At 46.8% G+C, this 24,976-nt stretch overlaps 1 protein-coding gene across 11 annotated transcripts in view; it reads right to left on the minus strand.

Annotated features, from left to right (window-relative positions):
• Positions 1–1,016: 1,016 nt before the first annotated feature.
• RNF25 (ring finger protein 25) overlaps positions 1,017–24,976 on the minus strand; it is a 124,889-nt gene continuing 100,929 nt past the window's right edge. For all 11 annotated transcript variants that reach the window (XM_086931843.1, XM_086931849.1, XM_086931851.1 and 8 more), the window contains 3 exons: positions 22,718–22,807; positions 22,398–22,532; positions 1,017–1,868 (listed from right to left, as the gene is read on the minus strand). In XM_086931843.1, coding sequence (XP_086787969.1) covers positions 1,086–1,868; positions 22,398–22,532; positions 22,718–22,807 — 1,008 coding nt within the window. In that variant the 3' untranslated portion in view covers positions 1,017–1,085. The remainder of the gene's footprint in view (positions 1,869–22,397; positions 22,533–22,717; positions 22,808–24,976) is intronic.

Consider the following 24,976-nt stretch of genomic DNA (forward strand, 5'->3'; position numbering starts at 1 on the left):
AAACAGGCACTCGACGACTACTATATCTATATGCATGTCACTTAACTTGCCAGCAGCTTAAACCGTGGCACTACTTTTTGGTGATGAGTAAGTTTACCCTTTGATCTTTTACACTCTTCTATTGTTAATGGCGGTGCTTTGATTCAGGTGCAAAGGTTAAAAATCTTGGCGTAGAGTTGGATTCTGATGCTTCCTTTAAACCATAGGATTGATCACTCATCATTTTCTTTTACCAACTTCAACAGTTGAAACCAATGCTCTCTCCTCTCCAAAACTATTGGAGACACAATAGAGATGCAACTATAAACTCCAGACTAGGTTTCTGCGATGCCTTGAATGCAGGTCTTCCTAACAATCTCAGACTGACCTCTGAGGGTTAAGAGTGAGAGGTTTAGAAGCACCGCCTGTCTGCATACAAGAGATCATGTTTCACCCTTCCAGGGAGCACTGCATAGGCTTGCCAGTAGTGACTGTCCGGTTAAAATCTCTTTCCTTAATTTTGAATGCTTGCACTAGCTTGATCCACAACATTTTGCTGACAAAATCACTCATCATGGACCAGTATGAAATGTATATAGCACCAAGTTGTTACTATTTTCTATCTGATCGCCAATGGGGGTTGCTTTTTCTCAGGTTACAGGCTCCAAGACTATGGAATCCTCTGCTCCAAGACATTAGACGTTCACCTGAGATCTTGAGGGAAAAGATGAAGGACTTTTTAGCAATGCAATTTTAATACCAGTGCCAAGACGCCTCAGGGGGATGTAGGTGCATAACAAATTATGTCAGTCAGTCACAGGCATAGCTAGTCCATGATCATGCTATGGTCCCATCATAGAGAACTTTAGATGCAGTATTGTTTACAATATGGCTAAACAGCTAAACCTCGGAACTAAAAACAAAACTAAAATAACAGATTCAAAACAGGGAATCCAACATACAACTGCGGGGGCCGCTTAAGGACGCAGATCAATAAATCTATACTGTCTCACAACAGGTCACATAGAGCAATGAGATAGGCTTGTAAACATATTTTTTTATTTTGCACAAAAATATATGGGCCAGTGAAGTAAGTGTGCATGCTGCTAGGAAGGGTCTTTGCACTCCAGATCTGTGGGGGACTCCCTCTTTCCTCGCTGCGGTTGTCCTTGGGGACGAAAGGGCGGCCCCCTGAATCTTGGCCTCTCCCACCTCCCATCTCCCCGAGTTCGGCGGTAATTCTGGCCTCCCCTAGGCCGCCTCGCCTGATACTCATTAGTAGGAAGGGCAGCATTTTCCTTCTCTGTCACCCTTTGTGGCTCTGCTGTTATGTCTGCAGAAGGACTGCAAGTATCTCCATTCTGTGTTTCTGGGTCACACCCTGGGCTGTCTCTTCTTCTTTCGTAGTATGAATGGGCTCTGCCATGTCCACCTCTATTAGCATGAACTCTTTTGTCAATATTTGGTATGAATTCTCTGGGTACTGGTGGGCTTCGAACGTAGCTGTATCCATCCATTCCTGCCTCTTGCATTGCACTGGGTGGGGGCCTGCTAAAGCGGGATTGGCCTCGGAACCCTCTCCTTGCACTCCTTGGCCAGCTCCTGTGTTGTCCATTAGTTGTAAAAACCTTGTCTGACTGATCAACAGCCTTCCCAGAAGGCCACGTTGAGCTGCGTGATGTGGCAGTTGGAGGACAATGATCATCTTTGAGGGTGTAGGAATGTTTTTGATTTGTGCATGGGGTACTGTCCGGCAGTTCTTCGGAAGGCAGTCCACAGTCGGCGGAAGACACCGTTCCTTTGGCATCATCAACATTATCAGATGTAAGTGCAGATTCTGTGGGCCCTCCCCCGGTTACAAGACCATTAGAGGTTTCATCCACTAGAGGCTGAAATTGAAGAGAAAAGGTCAATCATTGGTGAAAATAATTATTTAAGTCATGCAAAATTCCAATAAATAACAGCTATTGTATTATGACAGTCACTATTGAGAAGCCTCACGATATTAGAGGTACAACTGTTCTGCTGTATTGTATAAAACACACATTTGCCCTACTGTCCTACAGCACACAACTGTGTTGCTATATCATGTCAGAGCCCGCCTTAATCTTCTCTAGTGTATAGCACAAACATTGTATTGTACTGCAACATTTAAATAGTGCTTACTATCGCTATGTGGGGAGCATAAGCGCTTGCATATTAGGGTAGCACACTACACTGTGTAGTGTGCGTAGTTGTAAGTGTGTTGTCTATGTTTTGATCCTGTGTGGGAAGTGTTCTGAGTTGTACACCCCTAAGGTATAGTTAAGGGGTTTGGGGATGCACCCCTTAGCAGTTCAAGTGATAAACAAGCGTGAGGGACAGGCACGCAGTTTATCGCTTTCAGTAAACTGTCTACTTTGAGCAGCTTTTCCCATCACCCATCAGCACAGTGTGTGGCATCACAGGATCTCCCATCATCCATCAGCATAGTAAAAGACCTAAATGGATTTCCCAACATTCATCTACACAGGAAGTGACATCACTTGTTTCCCACCCTCGGCACACTGCGCTCCTCCCAGGACCTACTTAACCGCATGGCTGCTGGGCGTTTCTCCCCCCCCCCCTGTGCTGGAAAATGCCATTTTAGTGGCACCATGACGAGCTCAGCTCGTCATCAGCACACGACACCCGTGGGTGATGACGAGCTGAGCTCGTCATCAGCATCGAAAGGGTTAATGCCACCTGTAACATGGGCAAGTCTGTCTGTGCCCTTACCTGCCTGAACTGCACCCAGAACCAGGAACCTTGGTGTCCACTGCTACCCTGACACCCTTCTCTGTGCTCTGAACTCTGGCCCATGCTTGTCGGACTGCTGTTGCATTGCACCACACAACACAGAAGCAGAGTTCACATGCGCCTCCTGCAAGTTTTCATGCACTCTCCCACACACTAGCCCCACCACTCTTGCGCCAACGGCACCCCATACACTCACATAAACCAGACACCCACTCACACAGACCAAAAACCATCCAAACACCACGCCACACTCTCATGCATGCTCCTCAACACAGGCTTGCTCACCAAACATGCCACTGAGATATGAGAGCTAACGCATGGTCATGCTCCAGACTTGCTCTTCCTCACAGAAACATGGTTAACCCCATCCTCTGCACAAGGCATTGCTACAGCCATCCCCACCAGCTACAAGATTGCCAGGCAAGACAGTCAGCATGCGACCAGAGGTGGATTCGCCATCATATTCAAAGATACCATCAGCTGCACCACCTACAAGGACACCACCACCAGCTACAAATGGACACCTTATGCTCAGGATATGCATCACAGCCAACTTCATCCTGGGCAGAGAACACCAGGATCCTGCACCAATTTCGCCAGCAACCTCACACACACTGTTGCACCCCTCATCATTGCCAGCACCTTCATCCTCAAGTCCTCCCCGACACAAACTGTATGGCCCTTCTAGAAAACCTTGCAAACTTTGGCCTCACCCAGCATTTTACCGAACCCATCCGCACCACCAGACACCTATTGGAACAGATTGTCTCCTTAATCAGCAACATCGGAGTTGACGAGTCAGCAACTATGCCCTGGACCCGCCCTCGCAGTTTTCAGCATATCCATCCTGTACCTCCACTGAAAATGCATGCTGTAGATAGAAAAGAATCACAGAAGGGGAAGGGGCTTCCACCCTCTCTGCGCATCGCCTCAAGCACACCACGAACATGCCAAAAGCCATCAAGAACCTTAACAGCTGGATCACCGCATGCATAAACATCTTGGCTCCTTTCAAGCACAACCCAATGGCAAGAGGCCAACTACAGGCCAGCTGGTACACAGAATAACTCAGGCTGACGAAATGCCATTGCAAGCAACTGGAGTGTGTATGTAGAACAAGTCAAGACACCACTGATAAAGACATCTTCAAATCAGATATGGTAACCAAGCACACACTTCTTGCAAATCCCACCGATTCCGGCACTAACAGCAGCAAGGAAATCTTCACCATCAAAGATTTCACAACGCCACCTGGCGCCTCCAGCAACATCATTCCCTCACAAGATCTTTGTAACAAGCGCGCAGAATTCTTCTGTCACAGATTCACCCCAAAATACAGCATCTTTGATCCTCAAGTGGACCTACTCACCCTCGCAACTCAACCGTCCGTAACGGCCAAAGAATGAATCCTGACCTTGTGGCCCGCTGTCATCACCATATAAATCACAGCTACCACGAAGACCATCCACTCCGATGACCCTTGCCCCCACCACGCCATCACCAAAGGACCCTTTCTGATCAGTGGAGCACTAACACCCATCCTCAATGACTCCATCAAAGGAGCCACATTGATTGATACCTGGAAACATGCCACCATCACGCCCCTGCTCAATAAACCATCAGCTGAACCAGCCACGCTTTCTAAGTATACACGCATCTCCCTTCTACCATACCCGGCAAAGATCTTAGAGAAACTAATCAGCAGACGCCTCACCGTCCAACTCAGCAACCATCTGCTCCTCGACATCACTAAGTCTGGATTCAGGCCCAACCACAGCACAGAAACAGCACTTCTAGCCACCACAGATGACATCTGAATGATCCTTGACAGAGGAGACACGGAACTCTCATTTTCCAGGACCGCTCTAACACATTTGACATGGTCTCAAACCCCATTCTCACCAGGTGCCTGCATGAAACGGACATTGAAGGACCTGCTCTCCGCTAGATCTGCTTTAAATTAATGGACAGAACACAAGATGTCAGCCTTTCACCGTACTCCTCGGAAGCCAGCAAATTAATCTGTGGAGTGTCTCAAGATTCATCACTCATCCCCATCCTCTCCAACACATACATGATCCCTATGGCCCCCACCATGCGCACAAACATCAACATCCTCTCCTACGCAGACAACACACAATTCATACTCTCCCTGAAGGAAAACACCCGAACAAAAGAAACAAGTTCTTCACCTGAATGACCTTAGTCACTAACTGGATGAAAGTCAACTGTCGCAAGCTCAACACAGACAAGACAGATTTTCGGCAAGAAGACCTCACCATGGGACTCAAACTGGCAGCCAAACATTTACCCATTCCCCCACTCAGCGCCCATGCCAGGAACCTCCAAATATTACTCACAGCAAACTGGAGATCACTGCATCCTGTTTTCATGCCCTGAAGGTGCGGAATAAGAACTTCAATTGGCTCCCAAGCAACACTAGAAAGATTTTCATGCTCTAGTCACCAGCAAGTTAGACTACAGAAACACCTTCTACACCACTATCACCAAGCACTCGCTAGAAGACTACAAAACCACTCAGAACTTGGCAGCCAGACTCATTCTCAGCCTCCCACACAGAACTCACATCACACCATACCTCAGGGAGCGCTACACGCTCCTGATACACATACATGATTATTTAAAACTCCTCACACACACACACACACACATACATTCAAGGAACTACAACTTAGGTCCCACCTACCTCAAAAGTCATAGCTCATTCCACCAATCACCCAGACACCTATGCCCCACAGGACTTCTATTCACACACATCTCAAGCATACACAGAACCAGATCTAGACGACGGCCGTTCTCTACATTGCCCTTATAGCATGGAATGGACTTCCACTCCACATCAGAGCCTTCTACTCTCTTCTTAGGTTCTGCAAGAAGTTGAAGACCCAGCTTTTCAATTTACCAAACATCACAGGCAGGCCTGGGCGCAAACACACATGCTCATATACAAGATACCCTTGCTGTGATACTGCACTTTACAAATACAAATAACGTAACAGCTCTTCAGGTCCCTTTATGGTATTTCCTATGTCCATAGTCCAATTAGCTGGATATTGCAATGGGGTGGCCATTCTGAGATAGTCTGTTTAAAGTTTATGGTAATAAACAGGTATTGGTTCTCAGGCAACATGGTGGAGAGACCCTGGACTGTAAAGTCACCTACACGCTGACCGCTAAACTTTCAGGCTGTTACAACTGAATCCCCCTGCCCAGATCAAATAGACTGTTTGCGGGCTGGACTTAAAGAAACATTCTAAAATGTTTTCAATCTCACCAAAAGGTCCCTCCCGCATTATAATTAAAAAATATAATAGTAATAATTTATCAGTAAAATGTCAAAAGTGGACTCCAAAGTACAGTGGATAATCCCTAAAAAAAAAGGAAGACCACACCTTTTCCACACAAATCATTGTGAGGTTAACAGATATAAATGTTGCTAGACCCCCTTTTGCTCTACCTACATTAGAAGGGGTTGCATACTGGAAGAAACCATAATAACCAACATTGTAAAATTCTTCCCTCATCCAAGTCTTCTGACAACAAATGATACTGAACTTTTTCATAAAAGGTAACCAGTCATCATTATGTAGTTTAAATCAAGCGCCATGGGTATTCCACAATGTGAAAAGAATGTCATCTGTAGAAACACAAGACAGATTGCTACTAGCTCTAGTCTTGCTGTCCGGAGTTAAGATAGTGTCAGGAGATGGGCTTTCTTGTACAGCATTGGTAGGGCATGGTTGTCAGCTACTAAAGATTAGCCCCTCAAGCGGCATAAAACAATCTGATGTGGAAATAGTATAAATGTGCCCCCCCCCCCACCTCCCCAACCGGGTATCACATCCCCTATTTGGTATACGAGGATCCAGACATTAGGGGCTACATGGTCTGCAGAAATAGCCAAGGGGGCATACCACCTTTCAGTAGATTTAAGCTGTACAGGTTATGTTACAAAGATTTCACTAGTGAGGGGCTTTTAATATGAGCTACAACACCATTGAATATTATAAAATATCTTGGTTGGCCCAATCCAACCCACCCTTATTACTAGCAGAATCGGGGTGCAAAGATCAAAATGAGGGCCTAATGTTGAGTTTTATCCAATGGAGCACTTTACAACTTACAACTGCAATAAGTGCAGGCAGCTGAAAAGAAAGGGCCAACCCAGCATCTGCTGCACAAGATGTTGTAAAATTGTATATGGGGCATGAGAGTACAACAGAGGGCCTAATAGGGAAGTGCAAGCAGTGCCCAATAAGCAAACGTACCTGAATGTAATGTTGAATCTTCCAAAACCACAGGACAGCATCCAGCCACAGGGCCAAGGGGGAGCCCTGCCTCTTACTGGCACTGATAAGAACAGGACGGGCCCACCCTTAGCCTAGGCTCAGCCCGTGCTACAGGAGACTAGGGAGCGCTTTATGCATGTTGGTGATTCAGTGCTGGAAAAGCCCTTCCTCATGGCCGCACAATGCTCACTGGGACGTGGAGTTCCTTTGGTGCTGAGAACATGGTATGGTAAGTAACATTTTGTCTCATGTGCGACTGTATTTACACATGCTGTGCATAGACTGAAAAGCAGTCCTCCCATAAGCAGTGGTTAAAGAATGGATGAAGCAGAGGTGTGAAACACAGTCATAAGGACAACGTGACCGACCCTTGCTTGTTCCTTTGAGAACACATCTACACAGTAATGTTTTGCGAACTTGTGTAGTACACCAAATGGTAGATCTACAAATATCTGCTATAGGAATGTTTCTTACAAAAGCCAGACCCACCCAGTTTCAAGGAGGAATGAGGTCCAGGGTAGGGCTCTTTTATCTTTAATATAACAGGTTTGGATGCACCTGCCTACCCACCTGGAAATTCCTGCTTTTTATATAGTTCTTTATGTGGTTTGGAGAAAGCCACAATCAACCTTTGTCTTACGGAAGCCTTTGGTTCTAGCAATGTAATACATAAGAGGAAATTTAACATTCAGAGTGTGGAGTGCTCTTTTATGAACCAAGTCAGGTTGTGGAAAAAAGACTGGGAGCTCAATAGATTGATTAAGGGGGAAGGCAGAGACCTTCTTGGGTAACATTTTTGGGTTGGTTCTGAGAACCACTTTATCTATGTGAACCTATATAAGGGCTTCTGAAGCGTGAGGTCTTGCAATTCAATAATGCACCTAAGAGAAGTAATTACAATTAGAAATGCGACAGTCCAAGAAACCAATTGAAAACAGCATGCATGCATGGGTTAGAAGGGTGCATCAAGGTGTCTGGCGGGGACACCATTGAGGTTCCATGAAGAGGCAGAAGTGTCCTAGGTGGGATACACCTTTCAAGACCTTCCATGAAGGCCATGATAACTAGAATTTTAAAGAGAAGAATATTCCCGATTTAGAAGTAACCAAATAGAGGTATATACTAATTCGGACTTCTGCAAGTGAAGGAGTTAAGCCAGGAGATCCTGCACATGGGGGGGAGGGGGGAGGGGGGGGGGGAGGAGTGGACTGATGATGTAGGTACAGTATTGCACAAAAAATCCCATTTAGCAGGGCAACTGTGCAGTGCAGGTCTGCGCGACTCCTTTACTATATCCATACACTCTTGCAGCAACCCAAAATACTCAAAGTCTACGACCTCAGGGTTTGGGGTCAGGGTGTCTGACCTTTCTGTGGTCTTGTGTGAGAAGGTCCAGCATGTTGGGGAGCTTCTCCTGTGAAACAACATTTCGAGAAAGGCAGAGAACCATGGTTGTCTGGCCCAGGTTGTTGCCACCAGGATTAAATTAAGAAATGTTTACCTGAGTTTCTTGACCAAAGTTAGAGGGAGAGGTGGGAAAGCATAGGCAAAGACCCCTGACCAACTGATCCACAGAACATTCCCCAGAGATTGGTGGTGTGGGAACCTGGTGACGAAGTTTTGGCATTTTGTGTTTTTGGCTGTGGCAACCAGATCTTTGTCTGGTGCGCACCACCTACTGAAGAAAGGGAACAAAACTTGCGTATGGAGTTCCCACTCATGGACTAGTTGTTGCCCCCTGTTGAACAAGTTACTTACCTTCGGTAACGCTTTTTCTGGTAGATACAATATCTGCCTGTGGATTCCTCACCTTGTGAATATCCCCCTTGCGCCAGCAACGTTCGGAAAATTCTTCGTAGCACGCCGGCGTGGACGACGTCATAGGAGCACGGCATCGCGCGCGACTCGGTCTGACGTCACCGACTCCACATAAGGCCCACGTCGGCGTGATGACGTCAGTTCCGCCCTTTTTTCCGTGCCTTCGAGGCACCCGGACGGACCAACAAGTACATATATATATATATATATATATATATATATATATATATGTATATATATATATATATATATATACACACACAATGTACACAGTACATGCAAATCGAATGCAATTAAAGTGCAAAACTATACAAAATCAGATAAAACCATAATTACATTTGCACATAACACCAGGTGTAGCAGAGTGGACAACGGGGAGGCGGGTGGGTCAGTGAGGAATCCACAGGCAGATATTGTATCTACCAGAAAAAGCGTTACCGAAGGTAAGTAACTTGTTCTTCTGATAGATACATCTGCCGTGTGGATTCCTCACCTTGTGAATAGAGTCCCACAGCAGTCCCCACTCCCGGAGGAGGGTGTCCACTCTGCTACACCAGGAAATCTTGGAGAACAGAGCGCGCGAAGTGGCCATCCCTCCTCACCTCAGCATCCAAGCAGTAGTGCTTCGCAAAAGTGTGGAGGGAGGCCCAAGTCGCAGCCCTGCAAATGTCCTCAACAGGAACACCTCTAGACAATGCAGAAGTAGCAGACTTTGCTCTAGTTGAATGAGCACTAATACTCTCAGGAGGGTCCTTACTCGCCAGAGAGTAGCAAATCTTGATGCAGAGAATAATCCATCTGGAAAGAGTGCGCTTGTGCACCGATCTGCCCTTCTTGCAGCCAGCAAAACCCACGAAGAGCTGATCGTCTATTCGATAGTCTTTAGTCCTATCAAGATAGAAACTAACCGCTCTCTTCGGGTCCAGGCGATGAAGCCTCTCCTCCTCCTTGGAAGGGTGAGGGGGAGGATAAAAGGTAGGAAGGGTAATGGATTGACCTAGGTGGAAGGGAGTAACCACCTTAGGCAGAAAAGCAGCCCTGGTCCTAAGAACCATTCTTTCAGCATGGATGGACAAAAACGGGGGCTTGGAACTAAGAGCTTGAAGCTCACTTACCCTCCTTGCCGAGGTAATTGCAACTAAGAAGACAGTCTTAAAAGAAAGAAGCCTCATTGGACACTTGTGTAAGGGTTCAAACGGCGAACCCATCAGATAGGTTAACACAAGATTCAAGTCCCAATGAGGAACAATAAAGGGAGAAGGAGGGAACTTATTAGTGAGTCCCTTCAAAAATCTTAATACCACAGGTGATTTAAAAAGAGAGGGCTGGTCCGGCAAACAGAGGAATGCTGATAAGGCCGAAAGGTAACCTTTGACAGTGGCAACAGCAAACCCTTGCCGTGCCAGAGAAAGAGCAAATAACAAGATATCAGATAAATGAGCCTTTAACGGGTCAACATCCCTCTCCCTACACCAAGATACAAACTTAGTCCACCTATACGAATAAATGGACTTGGTGGAGTCACGCCTGGCAGAAAGTATGACATCCACCACATCGTGAGGGAGAGAGAAAGAATTCAGATTGCCCCGTTCAATCTCCAGGCATGAAGGTGTAATGTCTGGAGGTGGGGGTGTAGAACCTGCCCCTCCATCTGAGAGAAGAGGTCTGCCCTGAGAGGGAGACGGAGCGGCGGGAGAGAGGAGAGGTGGAGAAGATCTGTGTACCACACCCTTCTTGGCCAATCGGGGGCGACCAATATGACTTGGGCCCGGTCTTGGCGAATCTTCCTCAGAACCCGAGGAATCAAGGGTATGGGAGGAAACGCGTAAAGGAGCTGACCTCTCCAGCTCAACTGAAACGCATCCCCCAATGCTCCTTGCATCGGATACTGGAGACTGCAGAATGACGGGCAGTGAGCATTCTCGCAAGTGGCGAACAGATCCACCCGAGGAGTCCCCCACATCTGAAAGATGTTGCGAACAACCTCCGGGTGAAGCCTCCACTCGTGGTCGGCAGAGAACTGCCGACTGAGAATGTCCGCACGTACGTTCAGAACCCCGGCCAGATGATTTGCCATCAGACAAATCTGGTGGTCCTGAACCCAGGACCAGAGACGCAGAGCCTCTCTGCAGAGACACCGCGGCTCCACTCCTCCCTGCTTGTTGATGTACCACATCGCGGTCGTGTTGTCCGTCAGGACTTGGATCGACTGACCGCGAAGGGAAGGGAGGAAGGCCTTGAGCGCCAAACGTATCACCCGCAACTCTAGAAGGTTGATGTGAAGCAACCTTTCCTCTGGAGACCAAAGACCCTTGACCTCCAGATCCCCCAGATGAGCACCCCACCCTAGAGTGGATGCATCCGTTATCACCGTGGCCACCGATGGTGGAAGCTGAAAAGGCTTTCCTTGAGACAGATTGCCTTCCACGCCCCACCAAGACAGATCCGCTGCAGTCTCTCTGGAGATCCTCACTGACTCCCCGAGATCTCCGTTGTGTTGATACCACTGCCTGCGGAGGCACCACTGGAGTGCCCTCATGTGCCAGCGTGCATGGTTGACCAGGAGAATGCAAGAAGCCATCAGACCGAGCAGGCGAAGGACCTTCAGGACCGGAACAACCGCCCCATTGTGAAATAAAGGAATCATTTCCTGTATGTCGCGAATCCTTTGCGGAGGAGGGAATGCACGACATACAGTAGTGTCCAGTACCGCACCTATGAACAGGTTGCGCTGGGAGGGCACCAGGTGAGATTTGGGTACATTTATCGAAAAACCCAACCTGAACAACAGCTGCGATGTCTCTTGCAGGTGATGAAGCACCTTCTCGGGCAACTCCGCTTTGATCAGCCAGTCGTCCAGATACGGGAATACAGGTATCCCCGACCTCCTGAGATGTGCAGCCACCACTGCCATCCCCTTGGTGAAAACTCGAGGCGCAGTAGTAAGACCAAACGGAAGGACCGCAAACTGGTAGTGTTGCGATCCCACCGTAAATCGGAGATACTTCCTGTGCGACTTCAGGATCGGGATGTGAAAATACGCATCCTGCAAGTCGATCGACACCATCCAGTCTTCTTCCAACAGTGCTTGAAGAACCTGCGCAAGAGTGAGCATTTTGAATTTCTCCTGCTTGAGATAGAGATTCAAAATCCTGAGGTCCAGGATCGGACGTAACCTGCCATCCTTCTTGGGGATCAGGAAATACCGGGAGTAGCATCCCTGACCCCTTTCCTGCTCTGGAACCACCTCTATCGCACCTTTCTTGAACAAAGCCAGGACTTCTTCCTGCAAGCGAACAAGGTGGTCCTCCGAACAAAAACCCTGGCAAGGAGGGTAATTGGGAGGGAACTCCTGGAAAGGAAGAGCATACCCATTTTCTACGAGATTGAGAACCCAAAGATCTGATGTAACCGATTCCCAATCCCGTAGAAAATGAGTAAGCCGACCCCCCACCGGAGCCACATGATCCAGAATGGCGGATCTAGGGCTGCTTTGCTGCAGGGGGAGGGGGTTGATTATTAGAGGAGGAGGAGGAGGAGGAGGAGGCCTGGCGTCCACGACCATGGCCCCTTTGCTTTCCTCTGTAGGTTTTATAGAGAGGATTCTGACGCTGCTGCTGCTGTCCTTGATTGTAGGGACGAAAATTGGATCTGCCAAAACCCCTATACTTCCTAGTCGCAGAGCCCCTTGTCTGAAGGCCCAAAGACTTCGCCGTAGCCTGGCTGTCTTTGAATCTCTCCAGAGCTACGTCAGCCTTCTTGCCAAAGAGGCCTGTCCCATCAAATGGCAAGTCCAACAAAGTAGACTGAACGTCAGAAGAAAAATCGGAGGACTTTAGCCATGCGGCCCTCCTTGTAGCAACAGTAGAGCCCATAATTCTGGCAACAGAGTCCACCGTGTCCATACCACTCTGTATAACCATACGAGCTGCAGCCTGAGTATCAGCGACCACCTCGTTAAAGTTATTTCTATCGTCCTCTGGAAGCTTAGAAGAAAGCTGTTTAACAGAGTCCATCAACGCATGAACGCATCTCCCCAAGAGGCAAGTAGCATTGGTGGACTTCAAGGCCATGCTACCCGAGGAGAAAATCTTTTTAGCAGACTGGTCCAACTTTTTCGAGTCCTTGTCTGCCGGCACCTGAGGGAAAGAGCCCGCAGCCCTGCTGGAACAGGCGGCCTGCACTACCAAACTCTCCGGTGCAGGATGCGAGGAAAGAAATTCAGGGTCATCAGGAGCCACCCTGTAACGCCTTGCCACTGACCTGGAAACCGCAGGAGCAGACAAAGGCCTCTTCCAGACCTCCTTTATTGGTTCAGTCAATGCATCCGTAAAAGGAAGTGTAGGCTCCACAATAGAAGAAGGCGAATGCAAAACTTCCGTAAGGATGTTGGGCTTGTATTCAACTGTGGACAAAGTCAAGCCTAGCAACTCTGCAGCCTTCTTAATAACAACATGATAGGGTGCCAAGTCCTTAGATGGAGCGTCAGAAACGGTTGGCAAACCCCACTCAGGAGAAAGTTCCAAGCCACTTGCGTCTTGAAGGTCTTCAAAACAATCCCCCTCTTGCAACTCTCCTTCCTCAACCTCGGAGTTCATATACTCCTTCTCCTCCAAGAGGCGTTGAGCCCTGCGCCTCGACCACTCCATACGGACCGAAGTCGATGGATCCGGCAACGACTCAGACGGCGCCGGAGTCGACGTCGAGCGAGGAGCCGGAGGACGGGAAGCGCCACGATCCGAATCCCCTCGAGGCCGATCCGGAGTCGGCGAAGCCGCATGCGAAGTCGACGACCTCGGCGGCGCCGTACCGAGCCAAGGAGTGCAAGGCGTCGGCATAAAGGGGGCCGGGGCATAAGCCTGGGGCACACCCAAATTGAAAGACAAAGGACCCATGGGACCCATAGGCGCACCAGCGGGGTACATCGCCCTCGAGTAAACACCAAACATGGTGTTTAAAAACTGCGAGGGATCCTGACCTGGACCAGGAAAGGGTGGGTACGAACCCAACGGCCGCTCCGAAGGAGGCTGATCCGGCAAAGGCGCACCCTGGCCCTCTTGTTCTTCAGGCTCCACAACCGGAGTCGGTGCTCGAGGAACCTCTTCTTCATGCACCGATGAATGGTGCGACTCCAGATCCTGTTCCGGCTCATGAACTGGCGAACCAACGTGAGATTGAGCTGGAGAAGGAGACACGAAGTCCTTGTGATGTTTACGAGACTTCTTCCTCGAATCCGAAGACTCCTTGCCAGAGTGGTGTCTGGAGTGATGTTTACTCCTCTTATGCTTCTTTCTCGAGGAGGCCGAAGCATGGCCCGAGGCCGACTTGGATCCGGACCTCGACCTCCCTCTGGACCTTGATCTCTCTCTCGACCTCGACTTGGCCCTCGAAGCCGACCTCGACCGCGACAGTTGTCTCGACTTCGAGCGCCTGGACACTGACCTCGAAGACCTTCCGGCTTCTCTTTCCTTCACCTTTGCAAGCAGAAGCTTCGCCTCCCGCTCTCGCAAGGCTTTGGGGTTCATCTTGTCACAGGAACGACAGTTCTTGACATCGTGACCCGAACCAAGACACCACAGACAGTCGGGATGCGGATCGGTGATCGACATCATCCAGGAACAGGAACCACATTGTTTGAAACCTGTCTTCCTCGACGACATCTTCGGCGATGAAGCGAATTCCAACAGAGAAACAATAACAGCTAAACAGCGAAAAGATACAAAAGTATCGCAGAAGATCCCAGAAACCGTTAGCGTCGACAACGCGGAAAAAAGGGAACTGAGGTCATCACGCCGACGTGGGCCTTATGTGGAGTCGTTGACGTCAGACGGAGTCGCGCGCGATGCCGTGCTCCTATGACGTCGTCCACGCCGGCGTGCTACGAAGAATTTTCCGAACGTTGCTGGCGCAAGGGGGATATTCACAAGGTGAGGAATCCACACGGCAGATGTATCTATCAGAAGAGTAGGTCTGCAAAATCATTGTCCACTCGTGGCAGATACTCCACTAGGAGATGAACCTGGTGATGTACGGCTCAGAGTCAGATCTGTTGAACGAGTGTTGACTGAGACGGAGGTTGAGTACCTCCCAGCTTCTGCAGGTGGAAAATGGCAATAATGTGGTCTGTTCGTACTAGAAAGGTCATGCCTTGGTTTTGCAAGAGAAATGCTTTTAAAGCTAGTTGAAGGGCAAACAGTTGCAAGTGATTGCTGTGGAGGCCTTTGAGATGAGACCTTCACAGACATTTGCACTGTCATACTGTTCAGAAATGCCAAACCCCCCCCAACTGGTTAGGTAAAAGTCTGTAGTAATTGTCACTTACGTAATGGGGTTTAGAAAAGGCCTGCCCAGAAATAAGTTGTTGAAGTTCCACCACTGTAGAGAGCGATAGGTTCTGGCCCTTATCATGGATGAAAAAGAGGTAGCAACTGTTGGAAGGCTTATTTTCTTTGTGGTCGGGGAAAGCTTTCCCGGTTTTAAATGGAGTATTGACCCTAGAAAGGCTGGTATTTGCGGAAGTTCTAGGTTTAATTTTATGACATTTATTATGAACGCCAGTGTGTGAAAAAGGGAGACTGACACCAGAGTCTGAAACAGGCAATCTTTTCTGCTTGCACGCATATTATTGCTCATCTTGGGTGTGCAGCTACCACTGCTAGCCATTTTGTGAAAACCCCTGGAGCTGCGGTGACCTCAAAGGGTAGAACCTTGAACTGATAGTGTTGACCACTTACCACAAATTGCAGGCAACAGCGATGAGCTGAATGAATTGGGATGTGAAAATAGGCATCTTTCGGGTCAAGAATGGACATGAAATGGCCTTGTCGCAGTAGCGGGAATGGCATCCTGTAGTGTTACCATATGAAAGTTTTCTGATTGAATGAACCCGAGGAGGGCGGAGGTTGGAGAGAGGTCAGAAGGAGCTATCATTCTTGGGGATTAGGAAGTATAGGGAATAGAATGTGTTGCTCTAGTGTCGCTGGGGTACAGGATTTATGACTGCCTTGAAGACAAGAGCTAGAACTTCTTCTTGTAAACGTTTGAGATATTAGAGTCTGAGGATGTGGGTGCATGGGGGAACGTTTGGTGGGGTTGCTACAATCTCTAGATAGTAGCTGTGTGCTAGAAGAGAGAGCACCTATTTGTCTGTGGGGATATCTTCCCAATGGGGGGAGTAATCCCTGTGGTCTTCCTTGGACATGTGTATGAACAGGTGGAATGCTGGGAAAATAATCTTTTGGAAGCAGAGGCTACCTTGATGTTAGAGCCTCTGAAGTGGTTACCCTGAAGGAGCCCTTTGAAAAAACCTTGCCTGCACGCTTTTGAAAACCCTACTAGCGGCCCTGGTATGAACAAGAAGGTTCTTGGGAGCTGTTCTTGGAACCTCCTCTGCATTGGTGTTTGCAAAAGGACTCTCTACCAGAAGGAGTCTGCAAGGCGCCCATGGTCATTGTGGTCTGGTGTCCAATTTTTAAATCTTTTTTAACATTGAGTCCACATGCAGTCTGAGGAGGTGATCCCCATCGAACGGCAGGTTAATGAGGTGCTTCTGCACCTCAGGCTTGAAAATAGACACTCCGAGCCCGGAATGGTGCAGCAAAATGATGGAGGTGTTGACTCCCCTTACAGTAGTATCTGCTGCATCCAAGACACACCTAATGCTGGCATTTGACATAGCATTATCTTGCTTCACTAGCTGTTCTCTCTTATTCCAATATTGACCTGGAAGGTGCTGCAAGAGAGACACCATTTCCTCCAACTGGGCCCTGTCATATCTAGATAGGATACCACTGAATTAGCGATGCACCAGGGTGTTACCAAACCTACCGCTACCAGTTACCCTGCACCATCAATCTGCTTACTCTCCTTATCACAAGGTGGTGCGACCTCTGTGGCTTGGGCTGCTGCCCATTTCCTAGCAGTGATGACAATTAATGAATCTGGAGGGACATGACCCATGATGTACAGTAGGTCAGAGGGAGATAGGTTGTATTTTTTCTCAATATGTGGCATAACCACGCAAGAACGCAAGATTTTACCGGCTTGAGCATGGGGAGATACTGGAAAGATCGCTTGGTCTTAGAGAGGATCTTCAAGAAGAAAAAACTCTTCTTCAGTGTTAGTGTACAAATTCACCTTGTTGTAGGTCGCAGCTCTCTGAATGACACTATGGTATGCATGTGTGTCATCGACTGGAGAAGCCCTAATTGAGATGCGCTCCAAGTCTGGATCTGTGGGAGGATCAATGTTGTAATCCTACCAAGGATAACCGGATGTTTCCTGGTACAGGGAAGCGATATCTTCAGTGTGTCAATAAGGGCTTAGACTGCCAGTGTCTTAATAGGACTGTGGAAACCTATATGGGGAGTGAATGGGAGATTGTGGTGATGGTGGCGTAGGAGGCAGAGGTGAAGATGGCTGTCTGGCCGGAGTCGGTGACTCACCAATGTCGTTCTCCTGTTCTTCGGCAGCCAGAGTATCGGCTTCCACGAAGAGGTCGCTGAAGTTTACTGAGCCATCTTTGTACATATTGACTATCTCTGCGTTGATGAAGTCTCTTAACTGTGGGTCACCGAACGGCAATCGCACCGTTCTTTGTGATTCGGCGACAGACGCAAGTTGCAGACTGTGAGCAGAACTGTTCAGGCATATTTAGAGTAGTACTGGGGGAAATCTCCTAAAAGGCGTCAGTTCCATCACCTCAAACAGTTCTTCATTCTGCGAATGGAGACTGAAGCATATGTTATTCCGAAGGGCCCCTTGTTCAACTGAAAAAAAAAAACAGCTGGAGTCGACGTATTGTAATGCGTTGAAGATTGTACTTGGGGTGGAAATCAGCAAACTCAAGACAATAACAGGAAACAAAAAACATATAAAAACCGGGAGCTCACCACCTCACGTCCAAACCAGATGGCAGAGAAAATGGAAAAAAAGAGTTGGTGACCACGCGCAACAACACCCGGAGGTGGAGTCACCAAGACCTCATAACTTCAAAGACTTCTTTGAAGAAAAACAACTTGCAATGTCTGAGCCTAGCACTAGAAGGCAGGAGTATGCACAGCATGTGTATCTACAACCACACATGATATGAACACAGTGTGCCACTAGGATTCATTAAAGGATTATTTGTGTTTCAACAAGGAGCTACAATGTATGTCACGTCCAAATATAAATGCAAGACATCAGACAGTTCTAACAGAGAGGTGCTCCTAGTGACAGCGCAAGCGAAGTAGTGAATCACTGTTACAAACACAGTGCATAGACAACATATACGTAAGTCCAAACCATTAGGACATATTCCTTAGAATCCAGACAAGTAAACGTTCAAGATTGTAACAGGTCCAGTCATGAATGAATGGTTAGGACCCAAACGTCAACGTTTTGACGCCCTCAGAGTGATTTGCATGGCGTCTTCCTCAGGATAAAACAAACTGGTAGCAACCAGATAATGGAATTCTGGTGTAATCATAACACACAAAAAACCAGTCATCATGACCTTATATATCATTCCGATTGCTTCCAAGGTTCACACAACATGTTGATTTTGCAACTCATATACCAAGGTTGCATCGGGTGATGTGTGGCTACTGCAAACACATGCTCTCTTGTGGAGTCAGTGTTTTCAGAATAGGAATTATGAACAACTTGAGAGAGACAGTGTGAGCTGCAAACACAAACATTTTCTGTGGTCCTACTAGCTGTGAGGGCCTCAGAACTAGATTTACTAAGCTTCTTTTCAGAAGTCTGAAAATCCCAGTTTTCATTAGTGGGGGACTTACAGCAAGAAAAGGAATATATACATAGTTAGAAATGTGCTGGTGTGCCATAAATGTATCTGGTCTTGGTATATGCTTCAGACAGGAGCAGCTGAAAAAGTTAACTTTGGTGTAAACAATAACTTGCCAAGCACAGTATCATTAGACAGATACGTGGTAGCAAAAGAACACTGTTGCACAGGCTGCAAGCGTCCCCTCGCGTTACAAACAAGGGTTTTGATAAACACCATATCAAACCACTTACCATACGACAAGTAGGAGAATTCTGAGCAGCATTTACCTCTTCAGGGGCTTAAGATAGTACTCCATATTCACAATAGCGAGGCTTAGGAAATCGGCATGCTCTCCTAAATGAGCCTGAAATGTTAGACAACATTCGAATGCTACAGTTCCAATTGACAAATCCTAACTGAACTTCTCCACCTTCCTTGGAGAACAGAAACTGTATACAGCTCTGATCTTCTGAATGCGCCTGTGTCAAGAAATAGCACCTGCAAAGCATACATTGTGTACGGAAACGAGAAGTGATTGGATCATTGGGGGGAAATGAGCTGTATCGGAAGCTGTTGGATCTAAGGAGTGTTCACTTTTCAGCAGTCACTATGCAGAAAGGGCAAAGCAACAAATACATTTCCATGAAATAAGCACTTAGCCAAGAAAGCCATTCCTCGAGATGGCACACTCCAATTATCACACGTCAGTTGTTGAGACTTCGGTCAAATCCCATCTAGACAATGGCACTTCAATTTACCTAGAATTGCCAGAAAACTCTTAAGAGGGCTTCAATGAGCACTGAATGCTGCAGCACGTCTTATTTCTGGCATATTCTTTTGTGACCATATCTCCTCCATCATGTCCGGTCTGCACTAACTGCCAAGAAGGAAAGCAATTCTATTCAAATTAGTGGTCACTGCCCATTTTGTGAATTCCGCCTTTGCTCCGGTTGCCTGACCTCCAAGTTTCAGCAACACATGCCTCAGCGCATGATGCATCTATCAGTTAGTATCCGTTAGACAATCCCCTGGTTAAAGATTTTTCGGCAACACTTTTCTTTATGGCCACAGCTATTGTTTGATCTTTCTTTGCTCGCTGTCTTCCCTTTCGCATTAAAAAATAAAATAAAAACTGTACCTCTAAGGTTTCATTAACCTAAAAGCTTGTTTTGTATTTTTACTGATGGCAGAGGTTATTATTTTATCCTCCACATAGTCAGGAAAAACCCAATGTATGAGAACTGTACAATTAACTACGACATAATAAGAACACACGGACTTAGATTCAACTCAAAGCATTCATATGCATATGGCTTTCTTACAGTTGCACCATCAAGACATCCATAAGCTACCTTAATAGCAAACTATTTTGGTTGACTTTATGACTGCCATCTAACAGGGAGGTCAACAGGCTCCCATACAGTCAAACCAGTTTGACTGAACCTAGGGCTAATTTTTGAGAAAAGGGAGAATGGCACACACTAATTAATTTTGAGGACCAACTTTACTTTTGAAAGCATTTTCACCTTCACTTTACATATGAACTCCATCACTCTTTCCGACAATTCTCCAAAATAATTTTGCCAGACCTCATCTCACCAAAAATATTTTAACTGTACTTCTGCTGTGCTCCCTAAGAAGATACGCGAAAAACACCAAAATAATGCAGCAAGTATCATGTGCAGTCGAAGATGCAAAGAGGAGATAATCATCCCAGGCCTCAGACTACTACATATTTAATGTAAACAAATATGTATTTTAAACAACTCTGTTTGTGGACATGTGTCATGTTATTGGACGAAACTCTTCCATCCAGGTACCAGATATCCTGTTGTCTACTCTGCTTCTAATGTTTAAAAGATATTGAGGTGGATCTCTCCACTTTCAGGGCTACTCCCTATGGAACTTTCTTCTGCAACTATTGAGAATAAAAAATAATTCCCATGTTGAGACGAAGTTTAAAGAGACACCCTTTCTGCTCCCAAAACTGTACACATTTCAGCCAGCCTTTTGGTTTTGCACGTTTACTACTCTCCAGTCAGATGCAAAAAATAAAACATTCTTCTCACGGCATTTCCATTTTTGGAGACATTGTGTTCTTTATAACTGCCACGTTACTCTGTATAACGGCTATTTTTGTTCTCACCCGTGTCATCATTCATGATTCATTTAGGTCTTCGAGCTCCCTCCTGTGGTCCAAGTCTACATGTTGTGGTATGCAGTGCTTTCCAAAAATTACAAAGAAATAAATGCCTTCGTTTTTTTGAAAAGGTGTAAAATAAATTCAGGGTTCTTGCATAAGTGAGTGAAAGCACAACCATGGTATCTGACAAAAAAGTACAAACAGAATAGTTGGACAAAAATACAAATAGTAGCCAGGTAATTTTGTCTAAAAATAGTGTTTTAGAATACAACCTGTTTAAAGTGTGTTTTGTGGACTTAATGTGAAATGCACATACACAAGTGGGTCATTATATGTTCATGGCAGTGGGCCATAATATGGCTCTTGGAAGACCTGACAAAAAATCCTGTTGAATCCAGATTTTGTACAAACTGGCACTCACCTGTTTGTGTATAACATCCCTGACTTTCAAATGCTCAGGACTCCTTGGCTTCTCCTGGGAAAGTCTTTAAAACTTCAGCTGGGCCAGATAGGGAGCATTATAAACCAACACTGACTCCCAACACCTTTCCCAGAAGGTATTATTATCATGAGTCATTCTGAACCGAGACAAAGGAAAATCATTCCTTTGAAAAATAAATGTCTCAATGACAAGTGGTGACATGATTTCAACTGGAAATAGAATTTCCCACCATTTGATTTATTTTGTCAGTAAAAAGTATCAACATTGCAAAGGAAATGCTTATTTTAGAACACCAGTTAGAAACAACCATATATTTGCTGCATCCATTCACGACTGGGGAATCCATATGCATATCACAGCAGTCCAGGGATATTGGTCACCCGCAGAAATATCATGGTCTGTTTGAGTAAGATAAATTTCTGAATTATCGTGGGCAAGAACGGCTTAGAATTCCAACAGGTTTGTGCGGTATGATGTTTCTGCTGGTCACCAACACCCTTGGACGGCTGTGTCACCCATATGGATTTGAATTTAACATTCACGGTCTTGATGACAAAATAAACACTCAATTTATACAATCAGCCCAAAACTGCAGCACACAAGAAATAAAAAGACAAGAAAAGAAGTTAGCAATGAGAAGGAGGATAAAGGGAAGTGATAACAGACAGAAGGAGTGCAGAAAAGGAATAGGGAGGTACAGCATTTTAGCGCTTAGGGGCTTGGAGAGAAAATTATCAAAAATGTGATTAAGTACAAGGCACAGGTAGGAAGAGCTGTACATGTGAAGCACAACAGAGAATTTGGCAATCAGCAAAGCAGCCTAATGGACGAGAAAAAATATATATTAAAGAGAAGAAAAGAAGTACTCAGAGAGACCAATTATAGTAACCTAAATGGGACAAGAGGTGGGTGGGGTTATGATTCTATGTAGCCTGGAACGTCAGAAAAGAACTCATTTGATAGATTGTGATGTACAGCTGGAAAAAGGAAGAGCATGCTGTAGCGGCAGTCATAGAAATACAAACAATGTAGAAGAATAGAGCATAACATGACAATCTACAACAGGTGACATTCTTGAAGGTCCCACCATTTTTCAACAATCCCCATACCACAGGCATATACTTTGGTCACTGCATTAGCTCCATTCGTTTAGCTCACCTTCTGCAGGCTGATGAAGTACCTATTCCTCTCAGCCTCTGGGTCTATAATGCCACCTTTTGCTTGCTGCTTTTCAAAGATTTTGCGCAGTTTTCGTAGGTGCTGAATTGTCCTTTTGTCTGGGCTGTAAACCTCCTGGAGAGGGATTAGAAAATGGGCTAAGCAGTGACATACTGGCACGAGAAGAAATTATGTTACCCTACTATTTTTAGCCTGCAGCTATCGTCCCCAACAAATTCAGCAGGCCCCCTAGACTGTACCAACTACTTAATAGTCTTTGTCTGTATCACCAGAAATGTGCCTTATACTCTAGTTCTTACCAAAGGATGATTAGGTGGAGGAGCAGCCTCAAGCATCGCAAGATCGTAGGTCAGAGGCTCACGACAGACTGGACACTGCACCCCAATAACCTGTGTAAGAAGAGAGACATAGGTATGCATCTGATATTCAAGCAAAGAGAGTAGTCCTCCCATGTGATACTGAGCAAAGGGAAAAGAATCTGCGTGATATCAGAGCCAGAGGTACACAGGACAAAATACACACCTGAATGCAGTATACTTGGGTTATCAGACAGTAAAGAGGAGGATACTTGTGATAATGGTGACGAGACAGTCAGAGTACACATGCAATACCAAAAGAAAGAGCATATAAATAAAAGGGCATATAAATGCTAAAGCAGAATGTTAATATTTACAATATCAAAACTGAGGCTGAAGTGCGCATATGTGATACTTTACACAGGTCAGGCATTTCAATTCGGAGCATGGACAGAAGGTTAAGCAAGTGATTAAAAAGCAAAAAGAACAAACTATGTCAAAGCCATAGATCTCACCTGTGCAAGAGCTAATGGCTTTGCCAATATTGTACACCAGAATGGCTGCTGTTAAGCAAGGCTAGAAGTGGGATAAGGGAGAGTGAAGTGTCGAAAAGTGGCGTAGAGTGGCGTTGTCTAAATGTTGTGGGGTGTCGTGGAGGAAGTACAGTGGCGCTGAGTAGAAGGGCATAGAGCGGAGGAGAGTTGAGTGGCGTAAAGAGGAGGAGTGTGTTGGGGCATAGAGTGTGTTGTGGAGTGGCATAGAGTATGTTGTCTAGAGTGGAGCAAAGTGTTGTAGAGTAGAGTGAATTAGAGCAGAGTAGATTGTCGTGGAGTGGAGTAGTGTAGGAGAGTGGAATGTCAGAGTGACGTAGAGTGTTGTAGAGTCAAGCGTGTAGAGAGGAGTGGCAGAGTTGAGTAGAGTGGCGTAGTGTCAGTCAGAACTTGTATAGCGCAGCTATTCAACCCATGAGGGTATCCAGGCTCTGTGGTCTCGCTGGCCTCGCTTGAAAAGCTAGGTCTTGAGTCCTCTTCTGAAGTACACGAACGAGGGTGATGTACACAGGCAGAGTTAGGAGAAGGAAAAACCTCGATTGTAGCTCTAGCGGAAGCAGGGAAGTGTGAAGGGCGAGGAAGGCAGAGCGCAGCTATCAGTAAGTGCTCCAGAGTGAAGGGAGATCATGATGGCTGTGGTGTCCTGTGTTGTGAGTAGGTCCCAGGCAGTAGCTGTGGTGGTGTCCTTTTGTGTGAAGAGGTTGTCTAAGTTGGTGGGAAGGGGATTGAAGTTGCTGTAGATGGGGGATATCTTGTTGTGGGAGGAGTCTGCAAGGGTTTCGCACAGTTCTTGGGAAGGGTGGACCGTGTTCTTGGTGGCTGAAGGGCAGTAGAACTCTCTGATGATGCAGAAGAGTTCCTTGGTGGGGTTGGAGCTTGCCTCCATGTGGTCTGTCAGGGCGTCTCCATTGTCTGCTGGTGCAATCTCAATGTATGATGTTGTAGCCCGTGAGCATTGCGATGGCTGGGTCGGCAGGTTGAGGAGGGGTTGAGCTAAGTCTCGGTGATGAAGATCACGTTGGGGTGAGGGAGGTGATTGTGTCTCAGATTTTGGAGGCGTGTTTGCAGAGGGATCTGGCATTGAGCAAGATGCACTGGAGCAGTTCCAGGGTGCTCGTGGTCTGCAGAGTAGGTGTGGTGAGGGTTCCAGTGCAGGCAGGGGGCCGTGCAGAGCATGTGAAACTGCAATGGCGGCAGGCGAACAGTCCTACGATCGGTATGGGAGAAGTGATGCAGCAGCTGTTGTTGTGTAGTCTGGGGTCCTGGGTCCGGAGCTCGGCAACGGAATACCAACGGGTGGTTGGAGGGCCAGGGTTCCTGACACTAGGTGCGGTCCAGGCGCAGACGGGCAAGAGTGTAGTAGAACAGAGTGGGGTAAAGTTGCATAGAGGGAGTTGCGGAGGGTGGAGTAGTTTTGTAGAGTGGCATGAAGTGGAGTAGAGTGTCAGAGTGGAGTATGGGTGCATGGAACAGAAAGGTAGAGTGGAGTGTCAGAGTGGAGTGCCGTAGAGTGAAGTAATGGCACAGACGGGAGTGGTGCAGAGTAGAGTGGCATAAAGTGCAATGGTGTAGACTGGTGTGTCATAGCGTGGAGTGGTGCAGGGAAGAATGGAGTGGTGAAGAGTTCAGTGACGGAGTTTAGTGGTGCAGATTAGATTAGAGTGATGCAGAGTAGAGTGCAGTGGTACAGAGTAGAGTGGCACAGAGTAGA

Source organism: Lissotriton vulgaris, chromosome 7 (genome assembly GCF_964263255.1).
Source record: "Lissotriton vulgaris chromosome 7, aLisVul1.2, whole genome shotgun sequence".
In the NCBI taxonomy this organism is placed as follows: Eukaryota; Metazoa; Chordata; class Amphibia; order Caudata; family Salamandridae; genus Lissotriton; species Lissotriton vulgaris.